The 27,225-nt window shown below is 31.8% G+C and overlaps 1 protein-coding gene and 1 pseudogene across 2 annotated transcripts in view; one reads left to right on the top strand and one right to left on the bottom strand.

Moving 5' to 3' along the window:
* Nucleotides 1-7,146: 7,146 nt before the first annotated feature.
* Nucleotides 7,147-7,263, bottom strand: LOC145260762 (5S ribosomal RNA; annotated as a pseudogene).
* A 7,576-nt stretch (nucleotides 7,264-14,839) lies between these two features.
* LOC145260531 (copine-8-like) overlaps nucleotides 14,840-27,225 on the top strand; it is a 390,924-nt gene continuing 378,538 nt past the window's right edge. Inside the window, exon 1 of one of the 2 annotated variants that reach the window (XM_080118735.1) lies at nucleotides 14,840-15,193. In XM_080118735.1, the coding sequence (XP_079974861.1) occupies nucleotides 15,114-15,193 (80 nt within the window). In that variant the 5' untranslated portion in view covers nucleotides 14,840-15,113. The remainder of the gene's footprint in view (nucleotides 15,194-27,225) is intronic. The other variant, XM_080118734.1, reaches the window with a different exon arrangement.

The raw sequence follows: 27,225 nt of genomic DNA, 5'->3' as shown, positions 1-27,225 counted from the left end.
AACAATATTCCATAGGCGGGCAGTTTTGAGAAAGAATCTTTGTTCATGGAATTTGCATTTATATTTAGGCACAGATAGAAAGTGGGGGAAATTATAAATAATGGTTGTAGCTAGTTTTAAAATGAAAAACGAGACTAACTTATTTTCGACGTTGATGTAAGTCTTAATATAATCAAATGATTCTGCAAACTTCTAAATTGATGATAATCTGTTGGTACTAGATCGGAAGAATATGGTGGTTGATGCATAATTTACCAGGGATTTTTCCATGTTTTTTTTTTATGCAGTGTATCATCTAGCATCATCTTTCTTCATGATAATACAAGACACTGCACCGAACAAAACTATGTCTTAACTCAAATGATATTTGGTAAAAAAATTTTGGAGGGTAAAATTTTGAGAATTTAGTGGTAATTCTTTGGCCTTTTGTGCAATGTAAGATCTTGTATTATTTTAATGAAGGATGCTTTGGGCGATCACCAAGCAACGGGTTACAAAAGAAAAAGAAAAATATAAATACAAAGGAATCACCAATATCATCCGATGCTTCAGTTTAAAATCATTGCATGGTAAACAAGGTTGAAAGAATGTAACTTCTTTATCGAGAATAAATATCCAAAAGCACTGACTCTACAGGACACGAAGGAGGTTAAATGGTTAACGACATAGACTGACAACCTAGGTGTGCTAAGTTCGAATCCAGTTCATTCTACAGAAACACTTTCATTTAAGGATTTTGGTAACCGTCATGTGGTCCCACCTATAAGTATTCGCAGTCTTTCTAGAAAAAAATTCTAACTAGAAAGACATCCAAGAAATAAATGCCAACAATAATCGTCTAATTCATACATTTAGAATGAATTAGATGATATTCAATGACAACAACAATAGCAAGTACCCCCTAAAGTTCAACCCTTCCTCACCATGGTAGGAGGGGTGGAAATTTAATAGTGTTAGATATACCCGGCTAACAGGGCTCTGGTGAAAATCTAGGAGGAATCAACATCAGGGTCCGTCATCTTTTGGCTGTCAGACACAGAACGCAAATCAATGGTGTAAAACTGGCTACGTTGCTTTTGCACGATTCCTTTGTGTGTTATTTGGCAAATCTTCCTCAGCGTCACATGCAGATTTACTTCCGTTTTTAATGTGAGGAAATTCTAGCTCCATACTATGGAGCACTCTAGATTTAAACAAAAATTAAAATAATCTGTCTTAAAGAATGTATCCTTTTCTGGCAAGAAACGGAACAGATACTACACTTTGGCTTATTTATTCACAAACAGTTGCGTGGTGGACAGCGCTGAATACAATATGACTTTTATATTCAGAATAAAATCTTTAACACAAACACCTTCAAATAAAATATGAACGTTTTCCAGAAACAATAACTTTACAAATCGCACTTCTTAAAGTTCAACTCTTCCTCATCATGCTCGGTCTGGTGCCAACGTAGTAGTATCAGAGTTATGGTGTTTGTAACTACAGTTTCTGGCAAGGCCAACCAAGGCGGACATGTTTGGCATGAAGCAGTACTAAGACCAAAACCTTTTAATAGGTTTAATTTGGTTAAAATCTAGGAGGACTTTGCCCCGACATTCATCGTTCTCAGGTCGTCTTAGTGTCTCTGCTTGTAGCAAGCAAAGATATGTCAGGTGTGGAACCAAAAATCAATGGAATAAGAGTGAAAATGTTGTTTCTGCGTCATTCCTTAGTGTCTTACGGAATAAACCATCACCGACTGACTTTGTATGCAACTGTTTTTGTTGTTGTTTTTGTTGTTTTTGTTGTTGTTGCTGTTGTTGTTTTGAGCATCATTCATTTATTCCGTATGATTGTTGACATTCGTTTTCCTGATATATATATATATATATATATATATATATATATATATATATATATACATATATATATATACATATATATACATATATATATGTATGTATATATATGTATATATATATATGTATATATATATGTATACATATGTATATACATATGCGTATATATATATATATATATATATATATATATATATATATATATCAGGGAAATGCTACTTAATTGGCTGTAAATATGAGGCTCGCTGTTTGTTTGTTTGTAAACAAAGAAAAGCGGTTTGAGCACTATGAAAGTGGTGAACGAATGTTTGTTTGAAATCAACATTTGTTGAGGTCGTTTTCGGGCGCTGCTCCCGTGAGTCGATGGGTAAAACTGTCGGCTATCAACGCAATGGTTCTAGGTTCACCGTGGCTACCGAGAGTAAAGAAGGCCGATGCACATGACAGTATGACGTCATTATCAGATTCACTTGTAGGGATATGATCTAGGCTATCAGCAACAGTTTCGTCTAGTTTTTAGTTTGCTGTCTAACATGGTGTATTCTTGCATTGTTACAAAATTGCCGGGGAAATTATCCAAAAGGCCCCAAAGTACATATATTTTCTTATCCTAAACTTTCTCAATTTGGATACGTGCCATTAGAAGGGAAAATTTCATTCCAACCAAATATAGTAAAGTAAATGATGTTATTTGTTAATAATTAAACTGTATTCAAATACTTTCATAACGTTTGATAACATTGTTAATATAAATTAAAGTACTTTCATAACGTTTGATAACATTGTTAATATAAATTAAAGTACTTTCATAACGTTTGATAACGTTGTTAATATAAATTAAAGTACTTTCATAACGTTTGATAACATTGTTAATATAAATTAAAGTACTTTCATAACGTTTGATAACATTGTTAATATAAATTAAAGTACTTTCATAACGTTTGATAACATTGTTAATATAAATTAAAGTACTTTCATAACGTTTGATAACGTTGTTAATATAAATTAAAGTACTTTCATAACGTTTGATAACATTGTTAATATAAATTAAAGTACTTTCATAACGTTTGATAACATTGTTAATATAAATTAAAGTACTTTCATAACGTTTGATAACATTGTTAATATAAATTAAAGTACTTTCATAACGTTTGATAACATTGTTAATATAAATTAAAGTACTTTCATAACGTTTGATAACATTGTTAATATAAATTAAAGTACTTTCATAACGTTTGATAACATTGTTAATATAAATTAAAGTACTTTAATAACGTTTGATAACATTGTTAATATAAATTAAAGTACTTTCATAACGTTTGATAACATTGTTAATATAAATTATAGTACTTTCATAACGTTTGATAACATTGTTAATATAAATTAAAGTACTTTCATAACGTTTGATAACAGTTTTAATATAAATTAAAGAAACAATACTATTTATTGCTAATACAACAAATATTATGTTGATATTTTTAACTGTTTATTTTCTTATAAGGCTAGGTTATAGGAAGGTTGAAAATTTTAATTTAATTTTGTTTTAGATTTTAAAATTATAAAGAAATAATTTTTACATGAGAATAATTGTCAAAATGTTTTTTTAATAATAAATAAAACCTTTCATTGAGTATGTCCAAATATTTGAAAGTTCTATATTTTTTCTAAAGTCGGTTTGAAAATTATTCACCTTCGTGGCTTATTAATGAAATTAGCTGTGACTGAGCGTTATATATTAAAATTGATTGTTTCTTTCTAAAATTATAAACAAATAATTTTTACATGAGAATATTTGTCAAAAACATTTCTTTTTAATTTATTTACTTACCTCCTCACGAGGACACAGTTAGACACAAGGTCGGTTTTTAATGTGGGAAAATTTAGCTCCCCAAAAAGGGGCACTCTGGATAGGAACAAAAATAAAATAAAAATTGTCTCGGTCATTAAGGATTTCTCCTTCATCGACCGAGGACAGAACAAATGAAGTGTAGCATCAGAACAGATACTACACTGTGATTATTATTGTAAATGTTTTTTTACTATCTTTTCTTAGATTTTAGCAATAGTTTACAGTATGGTATGAATGTTTTCTTTAATTATGTTTTTAGGCATGTGAACATCATTTTCGGCCTGAGGATGTAATAAAAAAGTCAAGATTCGATGATAAAACATTGTGAAATAAACACGCAAGATGAGAACATTAGTCCGAATAATCTCTAAAGTTCTAAAAAATAACATTCAACCCATGTGATTTTTCTCTAAATTAAATTTTAAAAAATATTTCTGCACTAGTAACTTTTATTGTTTGTTTGTATTTAAATTATTTGTTTGATTTCAATTTTTTGCATTTTATCGTTTGTTTTTATTCTTAAAATTATTTATCGATGGTTTTCACTTTTAAAATTATTAATCGTTGGTGTTTAATATGTTTTTTTAATTCTTTGTTTCCTAACTTCATAATTCAGGTTTATCAGTATTAAATCGTATAATGCTTTAAAATTACTTAATTTTAAATAGATAATATTTATATTTTATATTAAATAAAGTTCAGTTTCAGTATTAATCAAACTGTGTTCCTTTTTCTTTTTAAAAATGTTTTATTGCTCTTTTTCAGATGGCCCTCATATAGTACTGACAGTCTGACAAATCTTACCTACATTGCCTGCATGCATGTTTCAGTTAACAGGCCTTCTTCTTATTCTCGGTGGTCGTGGTTCAACTCACGGCTACAGAGAGGTGCTAGTCTAGCCGCATTGATGAGTTGTGCCTGGTATTAAACATTTATTTACCACACTACAATTTATTGACCAAAATTTATTTCCCTCGTGGATAAGATCATTCGTCTTTGACGTATCCTCGGCGGACCCTCAGGTTAGCAAGCTTTGGAGGTTGTGGTAGCGTAAATATAATTACTATTTATCGAATATGGCTTCATTAAATCCAGATAAACCCGGAATTCTTTATTTAAACATCGATCCCACCGTTGCTGACGTTATCAAGTGTTGTTCAGGATTTGAACACACTGTTGAATTACTGAAAGGTGTTTACGACAAGTCTCCAAGCATTATACATGCCAGACATCTGCTCTCTACGCGTTTGCAACAAGAAAACGAGTTTGTCGATTAATATCTTCAGGTTTTGAATCGACTTGCCGCTGACTGTTACTTTAAAGACATTACTGCGTACAGGGATGAATTTGTCCGTGATGCATTTATATGTGGTCTTTGGTCCTCAGTAATACATGTTAGACTACTTGAAACTGATACACTAATTCTCAAAGAGGCTACTCATTGTGCTAGAACTTTAGAACAAGCTCATTTTTGTGCTGAATCATATGCTTCCCCGATTGGAGCAGCCACTGCAACTACTACTACTACTAGAACTAACAATGTGTCTACTGATCCTGCCGAGGAGGCCACTACTATTACTAAAATTTCTGATTCTACTGGTTCTCGTATGGAGTGTGACTCTGTACAATTTTCTGCTGCCCTTCCTGCTCATGGCAAGTGTTACAACTGTGGAGGAAGACGTCACTTCAAGGATGATCAGCGTCATTGTGCGATAAGGTGGTAAACTCGGTCATTTCTCCAAAGTTTGCCATTTTACTATGCTGACACCTTCACGTTCTACTTCTGCTATTATGGTATCCCATGCTAAAGGTACTAAAATTGAAAGTTAAAAGGAAAAAAATTAACTGCCCTCATAGACACCGGCAGTTCTGATAACTTTATCAGTGCTCGTATTGTTAAAACAATGAAGTTGTCTACTTCAAAACGTAATTCTGTAATTTCCATGGCATCATCCACCGTTTCCCTCAAACTATCGGAATATTGCACGGAGAACATTTGCTTCAATGGTTGCGAGTATAAAGAAATTGACTTTACAGTGCTTCCTGATTCCTGTATGGATATTATACTCGGAGTGGCTTTTTTAAAACTACATCAGGGTATCACTATTTCTTTTAGTGGACCTCAGGATGTTCTAAAAATCTGCGCCCTAACTAATATCAGCTGTGCCTCTGTGGAATTGGTTCGAAACTTAACCCCTGATTGCAAACCTATGGCTACTAAATCCCGAAATTACCGTGCGGAGGATGCGCAGTTCATTGAAAAGGAAATTCTACAACTGCTTGAGCATGATGAAATTGAAACAAGATATTCACCATGGCGTGCTCAGATTGTTGTGACTTTGTCGCCTGATAAAAAAAAACGATTGGTAGTTGATCTCTCCAAAACTATTAACCATTTCACCTTACTTGATGCATACCCTTTCCCTCGGATTGAAGATCTCGTGAACCAAAATAGCCCAATATCGTATATTTATTACAATTGACTTATCCAAAGCGTACTACCAGATACAAAATTTGTCCTGAAGATCGGCCCTACACGGCCTTTCAAGCTGGAAATCGTTTGTATCAATTCAAACGAATACTCATGGGTGTCACTAATTGGGTTTCTGCTTTTCAACGGTTTATGAATTCTTTCATTTCTGGCAACAAATTATTTGGAACTTTTTCATATATAGATGATATTACTATTTGCGGTAAAACTCAGGAGGAACATGATGTTAACTTGGAATGTTTTTTAAAGGCTGCCTCGACATATAACCTCGAAATAAACCGAGAAAAATAATAGTTTTCACTTCATTCCATCAATTTGCTTTGGTACCAAATTTGTAATACAACCAGATCCAGAAGCGTTTGAAACCTCTTTTACAAATGCCTCTTCCCTCCGATTCAGATTCGTTAAAGAGGTGTCTTGGAATGTTTTCGTACTAAATATCCATACAAAATTCGTCCACTGGTCGAAAATAAGCAATTTCCCATGCCTCCTATAGTTATCAATTCCTTTGAAAACTTCAGAAAGACATTGCCGAATCGTCTTATTGATGATGAATTACCATTTACTATTGTAATCGATGCCCCAGAAAAGGCTATCGGAGACACTCTCTTACAGGCTGAGAGCCCTGTAGCGTTTTTTCTCGATCGCTAACCCCCTCTAAAATACGAAGGAGCCACTTTTTATATATATATATATATATATATATATATATATATATATATATATATATATATATATATATATATATATATATATATATATATATGGTTCCTTCACTATGATAGTCTGATTGTCTGATAGACTATGGACACCCACGAAGGGGTGCCTGCGCGTAGAATTTTTGTGGCAGGAAGTGCGCAATCTTCTGCAACCACACCTCTCCTGAGTCACCAGTGTTAAATACCAGTGACAAGCGAAGTGTCCGTACAGGACAACTGGAAACAAATGCCGAGATGAGCAGAGAGTACATACAACGCCTAGAATTCTCAAATGGGCACCCATCTGATACTAACCAGGCTCATCGTTGCTTAACTTCGGTGATCTGACGAGAACCGGTGTATCAACGCGATTATGCTATATATATATATATATATAATCTAATAATTTAGTAGTAGTAATAATAATAATAATAATAATAATAATAATAATAATAATAATAGTAACACACACACACACACACACACACACACACACACACACACACACACACACACACACACACACACAGAGTCTTCACTACTATAAACAAATCATCTGTGTGGATTTCCGGACATCTTAGTTGTTGTGGCGGAAACTCATGCGGCGGGAGAGTATATATATATATATATATATATATATATATATATATATATATATATATATATATAAAGAAACTCAGTTGAAAGTATTTGCAAATAAATAAATGAACAGACAGACAAACAAACAAACAAAAACAGATGGACAAAAATGACTACGGAACTTTCCTACACAAATTCGACCGAGACATAAGAATGACCATTCGAAAAATGGAAAAATCACAAAAAAGATTATTAAGCAAAAACACTCCGTGCTATTTAACAATATCTGTCTGAATATAAATACATAATACCTATTGTTAACATTTCACAGAGAAGTATTTGAATTTTTACCTCCTTTTGGATAAATTAAATTAAACTAAATATAGCCCTCTTACACACAAAATTTATAATGATCGGTTTATCAGTGAATTTTGTACATAAGTATATAAACCTATATTAAATTATATATATATATTACACGGAATCACCATATATCAAGGCCCGGCGGCCACCTGAAGATAAGGGTTAATGTGTATGTTATAGTCATAGGAACAGTTGCGTAATAACCGTTTGTAGAAGTAATTTGTTATAATTAGATTATTTACGAGGACGTAAAATAATTAAATCATTTACGAGGATAAGAACTTGTTTACGTTAGACTTGAAAATAATAATATTGTAGTCAGTTGAATAGCAGATCAGCGGAACAGGGTTCAACAGGTGGGCAGTTATATGTATACTAGCGAACTCGTATTCTGAAGTTTCCCGGGAAAGTGGATTAACCCAAGAAATACCTGGCTCCAATCTTGAACTACTGAATTATTTGTTGTTTATGCTTTACAGAGCAAAGGTGGAACCCATGATGCTAATATAAAACAGCAACGGGGGGGGGGGAATAACATAAAATATAAAAAAGTAAATATGACCCGTTGAGTCACACGCAATAAATCCCAGTGTTTATTCTATTTTGATTTGATTCGAAAAGTCATAAGATCGACACATCTGTTAAAACATTATTCTTGCATAACTAAAATACGTTTATTTATTAACTTTATTAACTTTATTGCTATGGTTATATTGATTCACTAGGTGTTCTCACACAGGCAATCATCAGTGATTGCTTTGATAATATCCAGTGGTGTTCTCTGGAATCTGAGTGACAAGTCTCCAGAGATTTCTAATACCTTTAAACTTTTTCGATAACCTTTGCAAATGAATTTTGCGATAAGTAAAAATCCGCTTACCATTGATTTCGCATTGACAACGACCATCGATCTTCATGAGGATTTGTGAGGCAATAAGTTTTTTCAAAAGTTCCAGTACTCTCTCCACGATTCAAGTTGAGGTCTACATCATACTCTCCTTCCTCGATCTTTTAATTCTTTGGAACCCTACTTAACTACGAGTATCTTTTGTGATATCAGCAGAAGCTGGCGTCATCACGTTTTTTAGCAGGTACAGTTAATAAAAATTCTTGTAATGTTACTTCTCTTGGCTTCATGTTATACCGTTACATACGTTTTACACACGTAAACCCAACACCTTACAGCAGAGTACGTCGCAAGGAATATAGGACAGGTAATAACTCGATTCTTTTTTTCTTTTTGTAAAAGCGACATTTATTTCCTCATTCTTCTGCCACGCGTGACTTCTTGTTACGGCTATGATGTCACCTACGTCTCTAACGTGATCGTCCTTTCTAACCTGTTCTCTCTCCTTTATATAGTCGTTTTCGTTTCCTTATCGTGAGGTAATTTCGCTCACGGCTCGATATTTGCATATAGCCGTCATACGCGCTTTGTTGCAATGTGGTGGAGTTTGTTTTGTTTTTGTTTCATTTCGATTGCGCCTTCCATGTGGCTGGTAAGCATTTGCAGTTTATGCGAGTTGGTTTCTACATTCTAGGATTTTTTCATTGTTACCCATTGTATAATCTTAGTGTTTTCTTTTATTTCAATTTTTTTTTTTCAGATTTTTCGGGATTGTTCCCAGTGCTCTTCCAATTATTAATATTGTATTGTATTACTATTCATGTTCCATATTCTGTTCAGTTCCCTGGTAAGTTCCGTGTATTTGTTTCGTTTTCTGTCTTCTTGATTTTTACCCTGTGGGTTGCTGGGACGGCAAAATCTATGACTTGAAAGTTTTTCCTTATTGTTAGTTATTCTGACATTCGGTCTCTGTGCTTTGTACAAGTCTGTACCTCCGCGTTCCAGTAGATTTTGTGATTTTTGTTTGCCAGTACTATCTCTGGTTTGCGTAGACCATTTGTCTGCGTATTTGAAGCATACAATCGTTTGAATAGTTCCCAGTAGTCTTTACTACATAATCGTCTCTGTTCTTTTCTTCTTTTTATGCAAGTTTGTGCATTCACTTATTACGTGATTTAATATTTCGTCGCTTTGTCGACAGAGTCTACATTTCTTCTTCTTCTTCTTCTTCTTCTTCTTCTTCTTCTTATTATTATTATTATTATTATTATTATTATTATTATTATTATTATTATTATTATTATTATATTGAAGTAAAGAGACTTATTATTTGGTCATTTCATTTTCAGACGTGTTTATGGTGTATGCATACAAAAATCTGTAAATTAAATAAATGTAAATATGTAAGTCAGGCTAAAAAAAAAACAGAATCACTTTTTTGTAAATGCCCAGCAAAACATTAAGAAGTATTAGATAATGGTTAAATTAACATAGAATGAGAGGGGGCGATAGAAATACATAAGTAGCTAAGATAATTATGACTTGATTTTAGTAAGAATTTAAGCTCGTATGTAATGTATATAATATGTGTATATGTGTCTGAGAGAGAGAGAGAGAGAGAGAGAGAGAAAGAGAGAGAGAGAGAGAGAGAGAGAGAGAGAGAGAGGGAGGGAGGGGTGTGATTCGTTCTCCAACTACGGTTGCTAAGATGTATATTGAAATATTTCATGTTGCCGAATAATATTGATTTCTTTTATGAAGAGGTTTTTCTTTCTCCTTTCTTTCTTCTTTTGTCGCTGCTGCTGATTTTCCCGCCCTTTTCCTGCGCTTCTCCTAACTTGAGGAAAGAGTTTTTATGAATTACAGAAGATCTCGCGACTGTTGCCGCTGAAAACGAACAAAAGAAACTTGTAGCAGAATTATTGTCTTCGAGTTGAGAAGTGTCTCTTCGCTTTCGCCTTGACTTCAGACTTGTGCGCGGAAGACGACGACATGTGGCAGAAAAAAGTAACAGAATGAAGTCCACTCCATCTTTTATTACAAGAGTGCAGACGAAAAATAGTTGAACGGAAAAAGTCAAGTTGGATTTTCTTTAAAAGTTTGAAGTTGCCATCAAAATATTTATTGTAATAAGAGAATAAGAAAAATAGCAATTAAATTGGGCTTGCAGTTAAAAAAACTACAACAAAATACACAAATTTTGCAAGTAAAAATATTTTTGACAATATCACAAAATTGACAGTTTATTGTCTTCCAACAACGTACAGGTAAAGAAAAATAATATCCGTTTTTATATAAAAATGGTTTTCAAATGACAATAAAACAAACGAATCCCCCCCCCCAAAAAAAAATTATCTAAATAATTTTGAAAGCAAAACTAATGCTTTTATATATCCTAACATACAACGCAAAACTGACAGTTTCTCACCTCCTCAAAATGTGATATTATTAGAAAATATAAGTTTATTTATGAACTGATTTTGAAGAGAACAAATGTCTATGCAGAGTGTGACGAAAGTAGATATTTTTAAAATACTTCCTTGCAAATAAATAAATAAATAAATAAATAAAATAAAATCGCTGATAAACTAACAACAAAAAAGAAAAACAAAACTTTTTGTTTAATATGAGAAATTTAGGAAGCAAAAAACAAAATGTCCATAGTAAATATTATAACGCAAGTAAAAATTCACAAAGAAAAAGGATCTTTATTCTTATATAAATTTGTAGATAAAAAGAAAATGCAATGCGTTAATTTTAATTTGAAAAAGTTAAAATTTTTAAAAAATCCATGTTGAATATTATAATAATAAATAACTTAATTAAATATAAAAATAAATTAAAATGAAAAATATTTTTAAATATGGAATATTAAAAACTGTTCCCCTCCAAAAATATGCCATAAAAAATTAAGCGCGAAATATTATTGCAAAAAGAAAATAACAGATACAAACAAAACGGACAATTTTTTTTACAAATTTGCTTTTTAAAAATTATTTCAACCAAGAATGCAACTTGAAAACAAATAACAAAAAAAAGAAGAAAAAGCAAAATGTCTATGCCAAACATTAAAAACTAAAGAAGATATATCTTATTCTTAAACCTTGAAATAATTTTTACCTAGGAAGAACTTTGAAAAACGTCAAAGTAAAAATCTATGTCGAATATCAAAATGCAAGAAATTCCAAACTCTTCATTTCTCAATAATTTTTAGTTAAACATTTCCACGTGGAAAGAATTTTGAAATAAAATCTTTATGTTAAATTTTAAAGTGTAAAGAAAAACATACATTTTTTCAAACAATTTGTTATATAATTGTTATATAATTATTTTTACCTAAATATAATTTTGAAAATAAATAATAAAAAGTCTGTTAGCTGTTATGTTTGCATCCGCCCAAAGAATTACTGCTAAAACAAAGATCATTTAACCAGCAAAGATTTTGAAAATAAAAACTAAAAAAGGTGCCTATGAAAAAATCATATAACCAAGAAAATTATTCATATTTGAAGACTTTATCGTTCAAAAGAAAACATTTATTCATACCATTTTTCATCGAAAAGAATTTGGAAATGTGAAAACAAACGAAAAAAAAAATATATGTGCTTAAGATTAAAAAAACAAACGAAAAAAAAAATATGTGCTGAAGATTAAAAAAAAAAACGAAAAAAATATATGTGCTTAAGATTAAAAAAACAAACGAAAAAATATATGTGCTTAAGATTAAAAAAAACGTGCAAAATCAATTCTTCATCCAATCTGCAAAAAAAAAAAAATAAAAAAAAATAAAAACAAAGACAGGAAAAGAATATTGCGCATTGAACCTAACATAAATACCACGAAAACTGCCTCTTGTGCACCTGAATGCCACGAAGAAAGGGGCATTGCCAGTTGAATATCCTTTCCTTCCTTAGCCTATGCACCTACTTTCACTTTCACTTTCACTTTCATTTTCCATTTTGATCTGTGACTCGTTTCAGTACAAAAAACTTTCTACTTTTTTTTAATGTATTTCTTTTGAGTTTATAAGCAATATATGTTGTCACTTTAGTTGAAGTAACATTTTAGCAAGCAATTAACTTTTACGACTTTTGTCTAAGGGGAGAAAAAGCAGGTAAAGCAGCTATTACAATTTCGACCAAGAAATACTTCAACTTCATTTTTGATCTATATACTTGCGAAGAGAATCTTATGAACGATACTAATTCGGCGTTCTTGATCATTTAATGCGTTTTTCTTTAGTCTTTACCAAAGACTTTTGCATACATACATACATACATACATACATACATACATACATACATACATACATACATACATAATACATACATACATACATACATACATACATACATACATACATACATACATACATGCTTGCCTTCTATAACAAAATACATTTACAAAATTTTTGGTTTTAAATGATTTGTAAAAAAAACGGTTAGAATCAAATTGTGAATGGAAGAAGATTCTTTATTAAAAATAAATAAATAAATAAATAAAACATTGTATAACCAAGTACAAATTTTCCTGAAAAAAAAGTTGGTCCAGTTACATTTTTAATGAATTTTTAATTAAAAAAAACAAAAAAACTTTAATTTAAAAATACCAAATTACAAACTTGAATTTCAATTTAATTTTCCTTTGTTTTTTTCCACAATAAGTTGCAAGTTTTTCAGATTCTAATAATGTGCGGTTAAAAAGAAAAGATTACTTTTACTTGAAAATCTTTTAGAAATAATTACATAAAAAAACTTATAGTAGTAGTAGTAGTAGTAGTAGTAGTAGTAGTAGTAGGTCGAAAACTGAATTTACGCAAACTTTAAATGAAGTTTAAACTTAGGAAATGAATGTAACGTGTTAAATTTTAATGTAAGATTGAACTAAGTTGAGTAAACTTGTTGGCACTCAAGTGCTAGTGGATGGCTTCACTCGTCCCTTGATACTACTACTACTACTACTACTACTACTACTACTACTACTACTAACAACAATTTTTTAATAGGAATAAACAATCACTTATAAAACTTGTGAAAACTGAGTAAATATAAATAAGGTAGCGCCTACAGAATTTGAACCGAACTGTTTCTTTAAACTTTAACCGTAAACTACCTTAACTTTTAACTACAGTTCGGTAAAAGTCGGTTTGATTCGGTATAAATTCTGTAGAAGCGCCAATAATAATAATAATAATAATAATAATAATAATAATAATAATAATAATAATAATAGCAACAGCAAACGAACTAATCACTTTCATTTTATGTCTCCAAGTAATATTGAAATAAACATCTTCGATGACATTTTTATAGAAAAATATAAAAGCAAACTTGACATACACACATATGTAGACATACATAACTTGTCATATATACATATATATGTAACATAGGAATATGCACACGCATACATATAATACATAAATTGGACATCATAGAAGATACACTTGCATTTTTATATATCTATGATGAACTTCATATTTAAAACCCTCACGTAATATGTTTTTTTATCAAAATATATTTTCATATGTTTTGAATATAAGTATTACTTAACTAATCTAAGATTACTATTGACTAATAGAAAACATTTATTATCGTTAAGATGAAATAATTAAGAAATTTTATTAAATAATTGAACTTATTTCTGAACGTTTAAAATTTCTTTTTTTTTTTCTTTTTTTACCATAGAATTGAGTAGGTAAAACCTTACCGCGGTAAAAATAACTTTTTTAAAAAATCTATTTATCGCGTTAGTTTCTATGTTTGCATTTAATAAATTTTGAATTTCGACAAAAAATAAATTTTATTGTTTGGATTATTCAGAGTACTAGTCTCATTTTGGAGTATTCCCACAACATTTCAGCCAATTTAATCACGACCTTCTTCAGGTGTGCCTTGTCGAACTCGGGAATCCAAATAATAGACATTATCAATTTTTACCTAAAAAATTCTGGAACAAAAATACAATTATTTTTTATATGTCATTTTAAAATCGGAGAAAAAGTAAGTAGTAATATTGTTGTTGACGAACTTTATGAGAGTTTAGAATGCATTCAAATAATATAACTATTTTAAAGCAATTTTAGTTGCATTTAAAAGATATCAGTAAAAAAAAAAGAAAAATACCATAGATTTTTTTTTAATGTGTAAAAAAATTAAAAATAAATTCAAATAGCGATTTTTTAAAATCTCGTCTTTAATTAACTCGTTTGAGGAATAAAGATTATACAGACATATTTCTTAGCTGTAATTTCTACAGTATAAAATTTAAATACGGGAAAAAACGTGCACCAATTTGAACGCAAAATAAAAACAACAGCAACACACACACACACACACACACACACACACACACACACACACACACACACACACACACACACACACACAAACCGCGCGCAACTTGCTGCTGCTAGTGTTTTCAACTAAAGTGACAATCTGTCAACATGGCGGCTAAAAGCGCACCCTTCAGTCCGGGTACGGCATCTGTACCTTCGACACAGGTGGAACTAGCCATTTCTTGCCGGTAAGTAATTGTTTAAATATTATATTACCTTTATTAAATATCACACATCTTTCGATTATCAATTTACTTTTTATTTTATTATGGTTGTTCTTAAAAGTAGATGCGTCTTTTTCCCCAAAAACTTGCGCTTTTTCGTGAAAAAAACAAAAAAAAAAAAACAAAAAAAAAAACAGAAAAAACAACAAAAAAGATTTTGTTTGTTTTTCTTTTTCCATTGATCAGTCTATGTGATGTTATTTCAATATTTGAACTCATCTTTGGATTATTCGGACTATTGTTTCCATCTGTTATATTCACAATGTTTTCTCCGTTCATAATTGTCTGATAATGTGACCGTTTATTTTTATTTATTTATTTTATTTTATTTTTTCGTGCGTATGTTTTGTAACTGAGCACTTTTAATTAGTCCCCATTCTACAGGGTCAGACTGTTTTTCATTTTCAGAAAAACACAGCAGAGAAATGCTATTCCGTATAGTATTTTATTTTTATGTAAATAATTTTTTCACTTTGCTGGTTTAACAATTTGAGCTGCATAAAGTTTCACATTCGGTGTAAACTTTTCTACTTTTTTATGTTATGCAAGCTTTTTATAAGGACCATGCCAAAATAACGTTATTATTTAGAAACTCATTCTTAACGCGGGGAGGCGAGGGCGTGTTGTAACTATTTTGTACTTTCACCTAACAAAACAAAATATATCATAAAAATGAATTTAACTTGCAAACCTTATCTTCAAAATAACTCCACCCACTTATATAAATACCTAAAATGCAAACTAAGCTACAATAAAATCAATATTTTGAGTTTTTGTAAAACATTTAAAATTATTTACTATTTTGTTTGCTAAACGTGTTTTCCCATATTTGTACAACCATCACCACCACCAGCTGTAGTAGTAGTAGTAGTAGTAGTAGTAGTAGTAGTAGTGGTAGTAGAAAATACTAAATACCTACAATAAATGGTCATTCTTTTAGGGGTCAACGGGTCAAACTAGTACACTAAACCCTGTAGTACTAGTATTTCTAACAACTTAAAACCCATCTTTAGTTTAAACAGACAAAATAAACAACTATTAATTGAAAGTGTGATTCCTGCATAAGTATCCCTGATCTCAGCTCTATTGTAGTGTCTATTACGACAGGTGGTAGTGGGGGTGGGGGTGTTAATATAGTGGCGCGTCTTAAAGTATGCACCAACGACAGAGGTTTAGAGTTTATTATTATTGTTAGTATCATTCTTTTCTTCTCTCTCTCTCTCTCTCTCTCTCTCTCTCTCTCTCTCTCTCTCTCTTCTTTTTTTCAAACCGTTTGAATTTTGAATCATTTTACATTGGGTGTAGCTTCGACTGAATTAGCTAAGCATGATCGGTAATTTAACTCTAGTTGCAGACCCTAAAAGAACTGGTTTTGCTGCGAGCACTATACGTAGGAGGTTATATCCAGGGTTGCGGAGTTGGAGGTTGTGAAATAGTTTGAATACTGGAAGACGTCAACACGAGTCAGAGCCGCATATTTCTGAATTCTAGGAGTCGGGATCGGACGTGATAGCTTCCGACTCCTCAGCCCTGGTGAAAACCCTGTGCTGTTCACTAATGTATAAAAGGTAATAGGAATACTTCTCCTATTCCACTTCGAAGAAGTTTCCGTTAATAAAAGAAACACACACATCAAGGAAAGAAAGAAAGAAAGAAAACGGAACTTTAATTTTTAAACAGGTAATTCCAACCCCGAAGCTGGTAATTCTTTTGGATGATCAAATTCTACTTAAAATCCTTAAATCAATCTTATACATACTTCATGTTGTGGAAAAAAATCATTTGTTTTAAGGGTAAAGAATATAACCGGAACCCCCGGTCGAACCGTATGATTTATTTTATCTTTAATTAAACATATGTTATTTTCAAAAGCTTATTTGTTCCATTTCTTTATTTTTATTTATGTATTTGTTTAACAAAATATGACATTTACGGACAGTCACCCCCATGCCCCTTTTATTAGAAAAGCAGAACAGGAGGTTCAATGCGATATCCACTGTCAATATTTTGAGGTGGCACATGTGAGCCTAACCACCTTGCGACCTTCGCGTGGAGTCCATACGAAATAAGAATAGAGACCGCGTGTCACATTTTCAGAAGCGTGAGTCGACAAATTGGCAGGTGCTCAGCTATGGTCGGCCTTTTAGTCCATCCTTAAATGTTGTTTGCCCGGTCTCCTCTTCCCGTTTTCGGGGACCAGATGCCCTTTACACGCGCACGCGCGCACACACACACACACACACACACACACACACACACACACACACACACACACACACACACACACACACACACACACACACACACACACACAGGTCACGCACTTCAAATGAACATAACAGCGGTTGAATAATAAGTGTACATAAAACATGAAATGTTTTTGTGACTCGCTATTAATCAATAAAATTACTGATGAAGTAGGCAGACACAAAACACGTGACTTTGTTGTTGTAATTATACAAATTTATTCGCCTTGTTTAGTGAAGATAAGAAAGGTGTATTTACAAGGTTGCATTATTTGCAATATTCGGACTATGGTTTTCATCTTGGATGTTACTCTCACAACGTTTCGGCCGATGTAACTTCTGACCTTCTTCACGTGCGTCTCATCGAGCTTGGAAATCTGCATGTCAAATTCGGAAATCTATACGAAATTTAGAACGGAACCCTCTATTTAATCTGTAGGGTAGATTGCTTTAGTTCTGTCAGCCATGATCGACTAATTCGTAATTGCATTCTTCGTGTCTACGTACTGCAGACTGACCATTCAATCTTCAGGAGACTGTCACTCAGGATTTATTATTATAAGCACTTATATCCGTTGCGTCACGAGTCCCTACGGATGGTGAGGACATTGTCCGAACTATTAAAATAATCCAAATTATTAATCTTCATGTAAAAAAATTCCGAAATGTATGTACTATTATGGTGGTAATAATAGCAAATAAATAAATAAATAAATAGATAATAATAATAATAATAATAATAATAATAATAATAATAATAATAATAATAATAAATAAATAGATAATAATAATAATAATAATAAATAAATAAATAGATAATAATAATAATTAATAATAATAATAATAATAATAATAATAAATAAATAGATAATAATAATAATAATAATAAATAAATAGATAATAATAATAATAATAATAATAATAATAATAATAAATAAATAGATAAATAGATAATAATAATAATAATAATAATAATAAATAAATAAATAGATAATAATAATAATAATAATAATAATAAATAAATAGATAAATAGATAATAATAATAATAATAATAATAAATAAATAGATAAATAGATAATAATAATAATAATAATAATAATAATAATAATAAATAAATAGATAATAATAATAATAATAATAATGATAATAATAATAATAATAATAATAATAATAATAATAATAATAATAATGAAGGAGAAGAAGAAGAAGAAGAAGAAGAAGAAGAAAACATCTTTTTTTTTTTTTTACAAAATCTGAAATCAGAAATCATCATCGGTCAGTGTCTGGTCGAGTCAGATCACAATAAACGGCGCATGATTATCATTGCTTCAGGATTTAGTCAGTCAAACCTCGGATTTTTTCATTTGTGAATAAATCACCATTTATCGAGTCTAAAAACCACTCGACGATAACAGGGGCGCAGCCACTAGGATTAGTTTTTACATAACGCATTTGGTAGGTACGGACAAAAATGCGTGGGCAAAAATAGGGGGACAAAAAGTTTTGAAAGCTGATTTATCATAATTTTTTGTAGGTTTCCGACAACTTTTTGATTGTATTTGAAAGATTAAAGACTAAAGTTAATTTCCAAAAGGGGGAAAAAAAAATATTTGTACACGTGAAAAAAAAAAAAAAAAAAGTTATGAAAATGTTTTCACGGCGAGCTACTCAATTCAGCTAAATTTTGAAGTTAAATAAATTAATTGTAAAAATCTTTTAAAAGATAAATATTATTTTTCTGGGTCTATTTCAAAGATAATTAATAGAGTGAAGTCCTAAGATATTGAATTAAATTAAATTAAAAAAAACAAACACCTTGTTTATACAAAATACAGCTTAATTAACCCTAAAAAAGCAAGTAATTATGCCGTTCGCTAAAACGCAACCGATAAAAGTTTGTAAACACGAATATACGGAAGCCCAAAATTTCAGCCAATCAAAACGCTGTTTCAAAATGAAGTCATGATAGTAAAATGAGGTAGGGGCGTCAGATTTCTTTTTTTTTCTCCCAGACGTGCATCCATACATTCTTATTCTGAACGTTTGTATCACTTTTTATCATTTTTTAATTTAATTATTTTTATGTTCCTGTTTTTAAATTATTTTTTTTTTAATTATTGTTCGAGATTATATAAAAATTATGTTACGCCGAAAGTTTCATATTCTTGCGTGCAAGAAAATTATTAAAATCTTACATATAAAAATTATCTGTAATTAAAAAAAAGTAGAAATATTTTTGCTATTATAATTTTTTTGTGTGTGAAAATATTAAATAAAACAATGCTTAATTCAATCGTAATATCTGTAGTTCGAGAAATTCATTTTTCTTCGAGTTATATCGAATTCATTAATACATATTTTAGGGCTTTTTTTTGTAATGTTCCTATAAAAATTATTTTATTTTTTATTGTTACAAATTACGATGCTTTATTTATATAAAAAAGCAAAAATAAATTCTTGCGTTTTTTATTTACTACTGAAAACCATAACTTTAGTAAAGGTATTTTTATTTAAACAAAATAACACATTTCCACTAAGATTTAAATAAAAATAATTAGTTAATTATATTCCGCGATCATTATTTGATAAATACTGAAAATTTTATTAAAATTAGTTAATTTCCTGATTTATGGTGAATTTTTAAGTAAAGGGAGGGGTCAAAATGTTTATACATTTTGAGCATCGGCATTCATTTTGCCCGCGCGCCTAGCATTTGAAGATTCCAAAACAGTCACCCATCCAAGTATCGATTATGATCAACATCGGAGTAATGTGATTCTAATCATTCGTCCATTCCGCCAAGAATGGAGTCGGTTCAGCAAGGAGATTCAAACCTCTCCTCCCAACACACACACACACACACACGCGCGCACGCGCACACGCACACGCACACGCGCGCGCACACACACACACACACACACACACACACACACACACACACACACACACACACACACACACACACACACACACACACAGAAGGAAGGAATCTTCACATGCCTCCCCGCAGTGACTTACTCCACAATTCATTGCACTAAAGTGAAAACCCTGCTGCTGATTTTATAAAATTTGTTTTATATAATGATTTTAATTAAAATTTCAAATACAGAAATCAAGTACAATAGTTCAGTTGTGCTCTAAGCAGAAACATTCATTTTGAAAGCGCCTCTGTCTTATTAAAGAACCTACTGTTGATTTTATATGCCGGATTCTTCTGCTTGTGCGATGATAAAACTTCTCAACTTCAGTCAAAATTTGACTGTTTTTTCTTTAATGGGATTTTGGAACCCAAAGAAAACGACCTCCCCCTCTCTCCCCCCTTCTCTCTCTCCCTTTTCTCTCTCTCTCTCTCTCTCTCACACACACACAGATACACATACACATAGACCCCCCCCCCAAAAAAAAAAAAAACAGATAGTCTGTATGGCTCCAAAATGTTTCGTGAGGACACCTCGGATAACTGGCAATAAAGGAGAAGGTGAATGTCATGTCAACCGAGAATATTCAGCCGCGTTTATATTCCCCAGTGGAAGCGTCTTAATTAACCAGCAATAAACCAACCCTATCTTGTAAAGGAAAAAAATAATGCATGGGAGGAGGATGGCCTCTTGAGACTGAACAGAACCACTGTGAAATAAGGCTGAAAGAAAGAGATAGATAGATAGATTGAGAGAGAGAGAGAGAGAGAGAGAGAGAGAGAGAGAGAGAGAGAGAGAGTCTGTGTGTGTGTGTGTGTGTGTGTGTGTGTGTGTGTGTGTGTGTGTGTGTGTGTGTGTGTGTGTGTGTGTTTTACCTCCTTTCCAGAAGGTTAGACACAATGTCAGTTTCAAAGAAAAGTCAAATTGAAAGAAGTGCAGTCTGGTTTACAAAAAGGATATTTAAACAGCCCCATAGACATTTTTCGGTTGGGGCACCTTAGAAGATTACCTCAGCGAGAAGATAAACCCCGGGAAGGTGGACCACATACAACTTAACAAAACTACACATCAGCTCGACAGCAACAAGTCTATTATCAAATTGACTACCAAGAACATATCCTCAACTCAAATTTATTTCTAAACTAGCATGGGTGCCCAGCGTTGCCCGGGTATTTGAAGTATTTGAAGTTGAGCTATAAAAAAAAAAGAAAAAAGGTAGTCGGAAGGCAGGCTCGAACCCGTACCGTGAATGAGGAAAATAACAGGAAAAAAACGTGACGTCTTTGCTGTTACGACCACCGTCAAACCGGAAGTGACGTAGGTTTAAATTAAGGCTAGACAATCGAAAACAGGGGATGACTTTCGAAAATATCGGCGAAAAAACCACTTCTCACTGTAGAAAAGTGCCCAGTTGAGGGTGAAAAAATTAATGTCTTTAGCCAATTTTTCGGTATTTGTCGTCTGAAGGGTCGAGCTTCAAAACGATACTGATCTTGTGAAAATCCATCGCCTCTGTCAAAAGTTTTAGGCAGACATGCAAACATACATGCATACATTTATATATTGGTAGCTCAAATTTTCGACCGAAACCGATTAAAACGTTTGCCCTATCTCTGAATATCATTTATGTAAAATTAAAATGGTTAGACCAGAAATTGCCGAGTAATTTGGTAGACACCGCAGAGGTCAATTTTTAAAAAACTTTGACCCATATTATGACCCCTTAACATTTATTGTTTTGAGCTCAAATCAAGTTATTAAGTTAGATCCATGTCCAAGGAACCTATATCTAACATTTCAATTGTTTATACCCAAAATCGTCGGAAGAGTTTGGTAGAGTTCTCAAAGGTCAAATCGTTGAATTTTGACCTCTTAACAGCCAAATTTCTGGCCGAAAATGGATTAAAAAGATTTTCCCAAATCTCAGTACCCTGTATATCAAATTTCGAGTCTGTAGGCTGAAAACTGACAGAGTTATTTGGTAGGGAAATGTACACAGACAAACAGACAGACAGACACTTTCATTTTTATAGCTATACTAGCATTTCAGCCCGGCGTTGCCTGGGTGTTTGGAGGTGTATGTTGAGCAAAAAAAAAAAAAAGCGGTCAATTCTTTTAACTTTGACCCCTATAATGACCCCCTTAAAATTTATTGTTTTGGTCTCAAATCAAGTTATTAAGTTAGATCCATGTCCAAGGAACCTATGTCTAAAATTTAAAGTGCGTAGACCCAAAATTGTCGGAGGAGTTTGGTAGAGTTCTCAAAGGTCAAATCATTGAATCTTAACCCCTTAACAGCCAAATTTCTAGCCGAAAACCAATCACAAAGATTTTCCCCAAATCTCAGTACTCTGTATATCAAATTTCGAGTCTGTAGACTTAAAATTGACAGAGTTATTGTGTAGGGGAATGTACAGACACACAGACAGACATACAGACACGTTCACTTTTATAGATATATAGATAGATATTAAAAAAAAATGCATAAAAAATGTGACATCAGGCTAAAAACGGTAAGCGGGGGAAAAGGTTGGTCATCATTAACTTTTCCCGACTAATCTAACTTAGTTGCGTTCATAACTATCATATCACGGAAATATCTCATTTATATTTGAACATTCACACTGCATCCACCAAAAGAATCAACATCATATCTTAAAACTCATTAGTAACACTGATTTATTCAACTACTGAAATAATAAAGATTTATGTTTTGATAAAAATATTAATGAAGTTATAAATACAGTTCTTCACAATACGAACTAAACGATTTTCCTTTGATAGTAAAGTAAGTTTTAAGTTTAGTTCGGCAATAGTGATTTTAGTTTGTGTTGAAGCTGGAATTTATATTCCATAAATTTATACAATTTTTAAATCGTTCGTTGTTGATATTTTTTTAATGATCGCTACAAATTAAGTAAAGTTATATTTAAGTAAGAATATAGTTTGCAGAATTGTTCCTTGAAAGATTATTTCGTTTCTTTCGCAGCTCATTTCATCACGGTGGCAATTTCTATTCAATACACTTCATTATTACCGCCATCTTTATTGTTTTTCTTGTATAAATATCTTTGCGAACCGATAATGTTCGTATTTGATTTAAGCATTTTGTAACAAAATTTGTTTGAATGAAAAGATAACGTTTACATGGATATTGAAAAATCAAGTGAAAATGACTTACCATAAGCCAAGTAGTGTGGTTAAGACGCCATTTTAAATATGTGTTGAGGTGTTCATGAATTTATTCAAGCCTTCTGAGGGATGATTTTAAGTATAAGCAACAGTTAGAAGGTAGTGCTGAAAATTGAGTCCAAAACACAAGTTTCGAGTGGTCGAAACTCGTATCTTGGATTTCCGGCCTGCGACTTTCATGGTTTGTGTGGACTGTGGCGTTGTTTGTGGAAATAATTATATATCATCTCACATTGAAAAAAATATATTAATTTGCTTGCTGAGTTCACTTGTTAATAACCACTATCCAAGCGAGTGTAAAATCCTACTTGTGAGACATCGGCCTGTGTTCTTAATGACTAAATTTCTTGTTGAGAAGTAGTTATATTCCACAGACTTCTCCGTGGTTTACTTGATCTGTGTTAGTTAATAGACTCTCTTGTATGTCGTGTGATAGCTTAGATGGCAGAATGCTCACCCCACATGTAAGTGAATCAGGTTTCGAACCCCAAGTTCAGGTATGTTCAACTAACGAGTCCAAAAGCGGGCAAAACTCGAGTCTTTAGATTTTATGGTTTGTGTGAGCTGCGGTATTGCTTGCTCGTGGAAATAATTATATATCTTACGTTGACAAGAATGCTCTTGCGGAATTTTTAATTTGGATTTCAAATTATGTATTTTCAAATAAGCTTTCGTTATAATACCTCCACTATACATATATCATTATAATATCATTATGAAAAGCGTTTTTCGCTCTATCTAATCGTTTGAATTACAATCGTTTTAAAACAGTTATATCTTCTTTTCAAAACGTTGAACACAAGATGGGGAAAAAGCAAATTCGCATAATTTTCTTATTCTAATTCAAGCTAAGCCGAAAAGCTGCTGAAACAACTTGCGATATCAACAAAGCGTCTGGTCCAGGAACCACTACTGAACACACAACACAATGGTGGTTTTAGAAATTTCGTGGCGGCGACGAGAGTCTTGAAGAATATCAGCGTAGTGATCGGCCATCGCATGTTGACAACGATCAATTAAGAGCCTTAGTCAAAGCCAGTTCACGCACAATTGTTCGAGAACTTGTTTCTGAATTAGACATAACGCATACGACGATTTCCAACCATTTGAGAGTGATTGGAAAGTAAAAAAAACAAACTTTGTGCCTCATGAATTGAACGACAACCAAAAGAAACACCGCTAAGACGTGTCATCTTTCCTTCTTTTACGCAACAAAAACGACCCGTTTCTCGATTGGGTTGTGACTTGCAATGAAAGTCGGTTCTTTACGACAACCAGTGGTGCTCAGCTCTTTGATTAGACGCCGACGAACCTCCATGACAATTCCCAAAGCCAGAGTTGTACTAAAAGAAGGTCATACTGACTGTTTGGTAGTCTGCGACCAGTCTCATCCATTACAGTTTTCTTTAATGCAAATGAAAGCATTACGATGGATAATTTCTCTCAACAAATGATGAAATGCATCAGAAACATCAACAACAACACCCAGCATTAGTAAAAAAAAAGCTCAATTCTCCTCCACAAAAATGCCCGATCGCACGTTGCTAAACTGACCCTGCAGAAGTTGACCGAATTGGGCTACGAAACCCTGCCTCATCCGCCGTACTCTTCAGACTTTTCGCCTACCGACTTCCATTTTTTCAAGCATGTCAACTTTTTTTGCGTGAGAAATGCTTCAAAAGCCTAAGCGATCTCAAAAACAAGAACGCGAGATTATTACGTTACTGGCATAAATACACTTGTTTTGCGTTGGCAAAAGTGAGTTAATTCTGGCGGTGCTTATTCCGATTAATATATTTTTTGTTTAAGCCGAGATATGGTCATCTGAATTTAAAAACCGCAAGAACTTTCTTGCCAACCTAATATACCTACTGTAACACGTATAAGTATTGGATATATGTTATTTTCTGTTATAACTCTAGTTTATGTTCGCCATTTTGACTGATATTTGATAAGTAATATCTAGTAATGTTGTTTTAATTGTATTTGGAATGAAAAATTTTAAACTCATGGTGGAATCCAAAAAGTTCAAAATTACTCTTTTTATATAAAACTGTTTTTCAAATTTCTAGTCGAAACTTTGTAGTTTAAAAGATTTTAAATATTCAAATTTTCCATAGTATTAGAATGTTATCTCTGACCAATCTAAGAAACATACACTTGTTTATAAGATAGTGCTACTAATCATTGGATTCTTTGATATACGTTGTGCAATTCAAGGATTAAAAATGGCAAAAACTAAATTATGAAGAGATATGCGAAATAGAATAATTGAACATCAACAAGGACAAAGTGACTGAAAATTTAGTAAAAAAAAAAAAAAAAAAAAAAAAATGAATCTAACACTAAGTACAGCAGGAAATATCATCAGAAAGTTTAAGAAATATGGCGACAGAATAGAAAACTTTCCAAGAAATTGAAGATGAAGAAAAATAAATGAGAGAACTTCAAGGTGGATCAACAGAAATGTGATGAAAAACTCGTTCATTACTCGTTCTGAAATTAAAAGTGATCTTGAGGATGCTAGAATTAATAATAGAAGTAAAGATACCATTAGCAGAGTTCTATATCGTACGTGCTTTCATCCGAGATGACCAAGAAAAGTGCTTTCACTGAAAATCAAACATGACAAAGACCGCTTAAACTTATGAAAAGGAAGGTATACAGTTTTGGGAAGAGAACACAGCGACTAGTATTGGCGCTAGAATGACATTGTCTTAAACAAGCAAAATACTATCCGCACACTGAAGACCTGATTTACAGATAATTTTATAAAATCAACACTAAATTATCCACAGTTCGTTGTAGACATTGTATGGTGGAGTAAGTCACTACAAGGAGGCATGCAAAGCTTTCTCCCTGTAAACTGTAGAAGGATGGTTATCTCACTAGAGCAGGTAATCAATCGATTAGATTAAAAATATGTTATTTCACCAATTTCAATAATAATAAAAGTTTGGGAGGGTGAAAGCTTTGTTATATATATATATATATATATATATATATATATATATATATATATATATATATATATATATGCATATATATATATATTGTATATGTGTATTGTATATAAATTGTGTGCATATATATATATATACGTTGTATACATATTGCATGTATATTGTATACATATTGCATGTATGTATATATTGTATATATATATATATGTATGTATATATTGTGTGTCTATATATATGTATATATTGTATATATATATATATATATATATATATATGTATGTATCGAGTATCGAGAGATAAAAAACGAACAAATCAAGTTATGTGTTCATCAATGTTTCGTCTTTATTGCGAGACTTCCTCTGAATCCATAACTTGGTTGTTCCTTTTTTACCTCTTTATCTTGTTGGAATACTATTTCCATTATTCCCATCATATCTAAGTAAATATATTTGTTGATATATATATATATATATATATATATATATATATATATATATATATATATATATATATATATATATATATATATATATTGGGACGATTCTAATTTTTTTCCGATTCCGATTGCAGAAAACTGTTGATTAACGATTTCGATATCAAGTACGATTCCGATTCCCGTGGAATTGTTGTTGTGAAATATACCAATATATAAAGTTTTTATGTAGCGAAAAAAAAA

Source organism: Euprymna scolopes, chromosome 36 (genome assembly GCF_053919585.1).
Source record: "Euprymna scolopes isolate OS-2025 chromosome 36, ASM5391958v1, whole genome shotgun sequence".
Classification (NCBI taxonomy): Eukaryota; Metazoa; Mollusca; class Cephalopoda; order Sepiida; family Sepiolidae; genus Euprymna; species Euprymna scolopes.
This window is presented reverse-complemented; position numbering and strand designations above follow the sequence as displayed.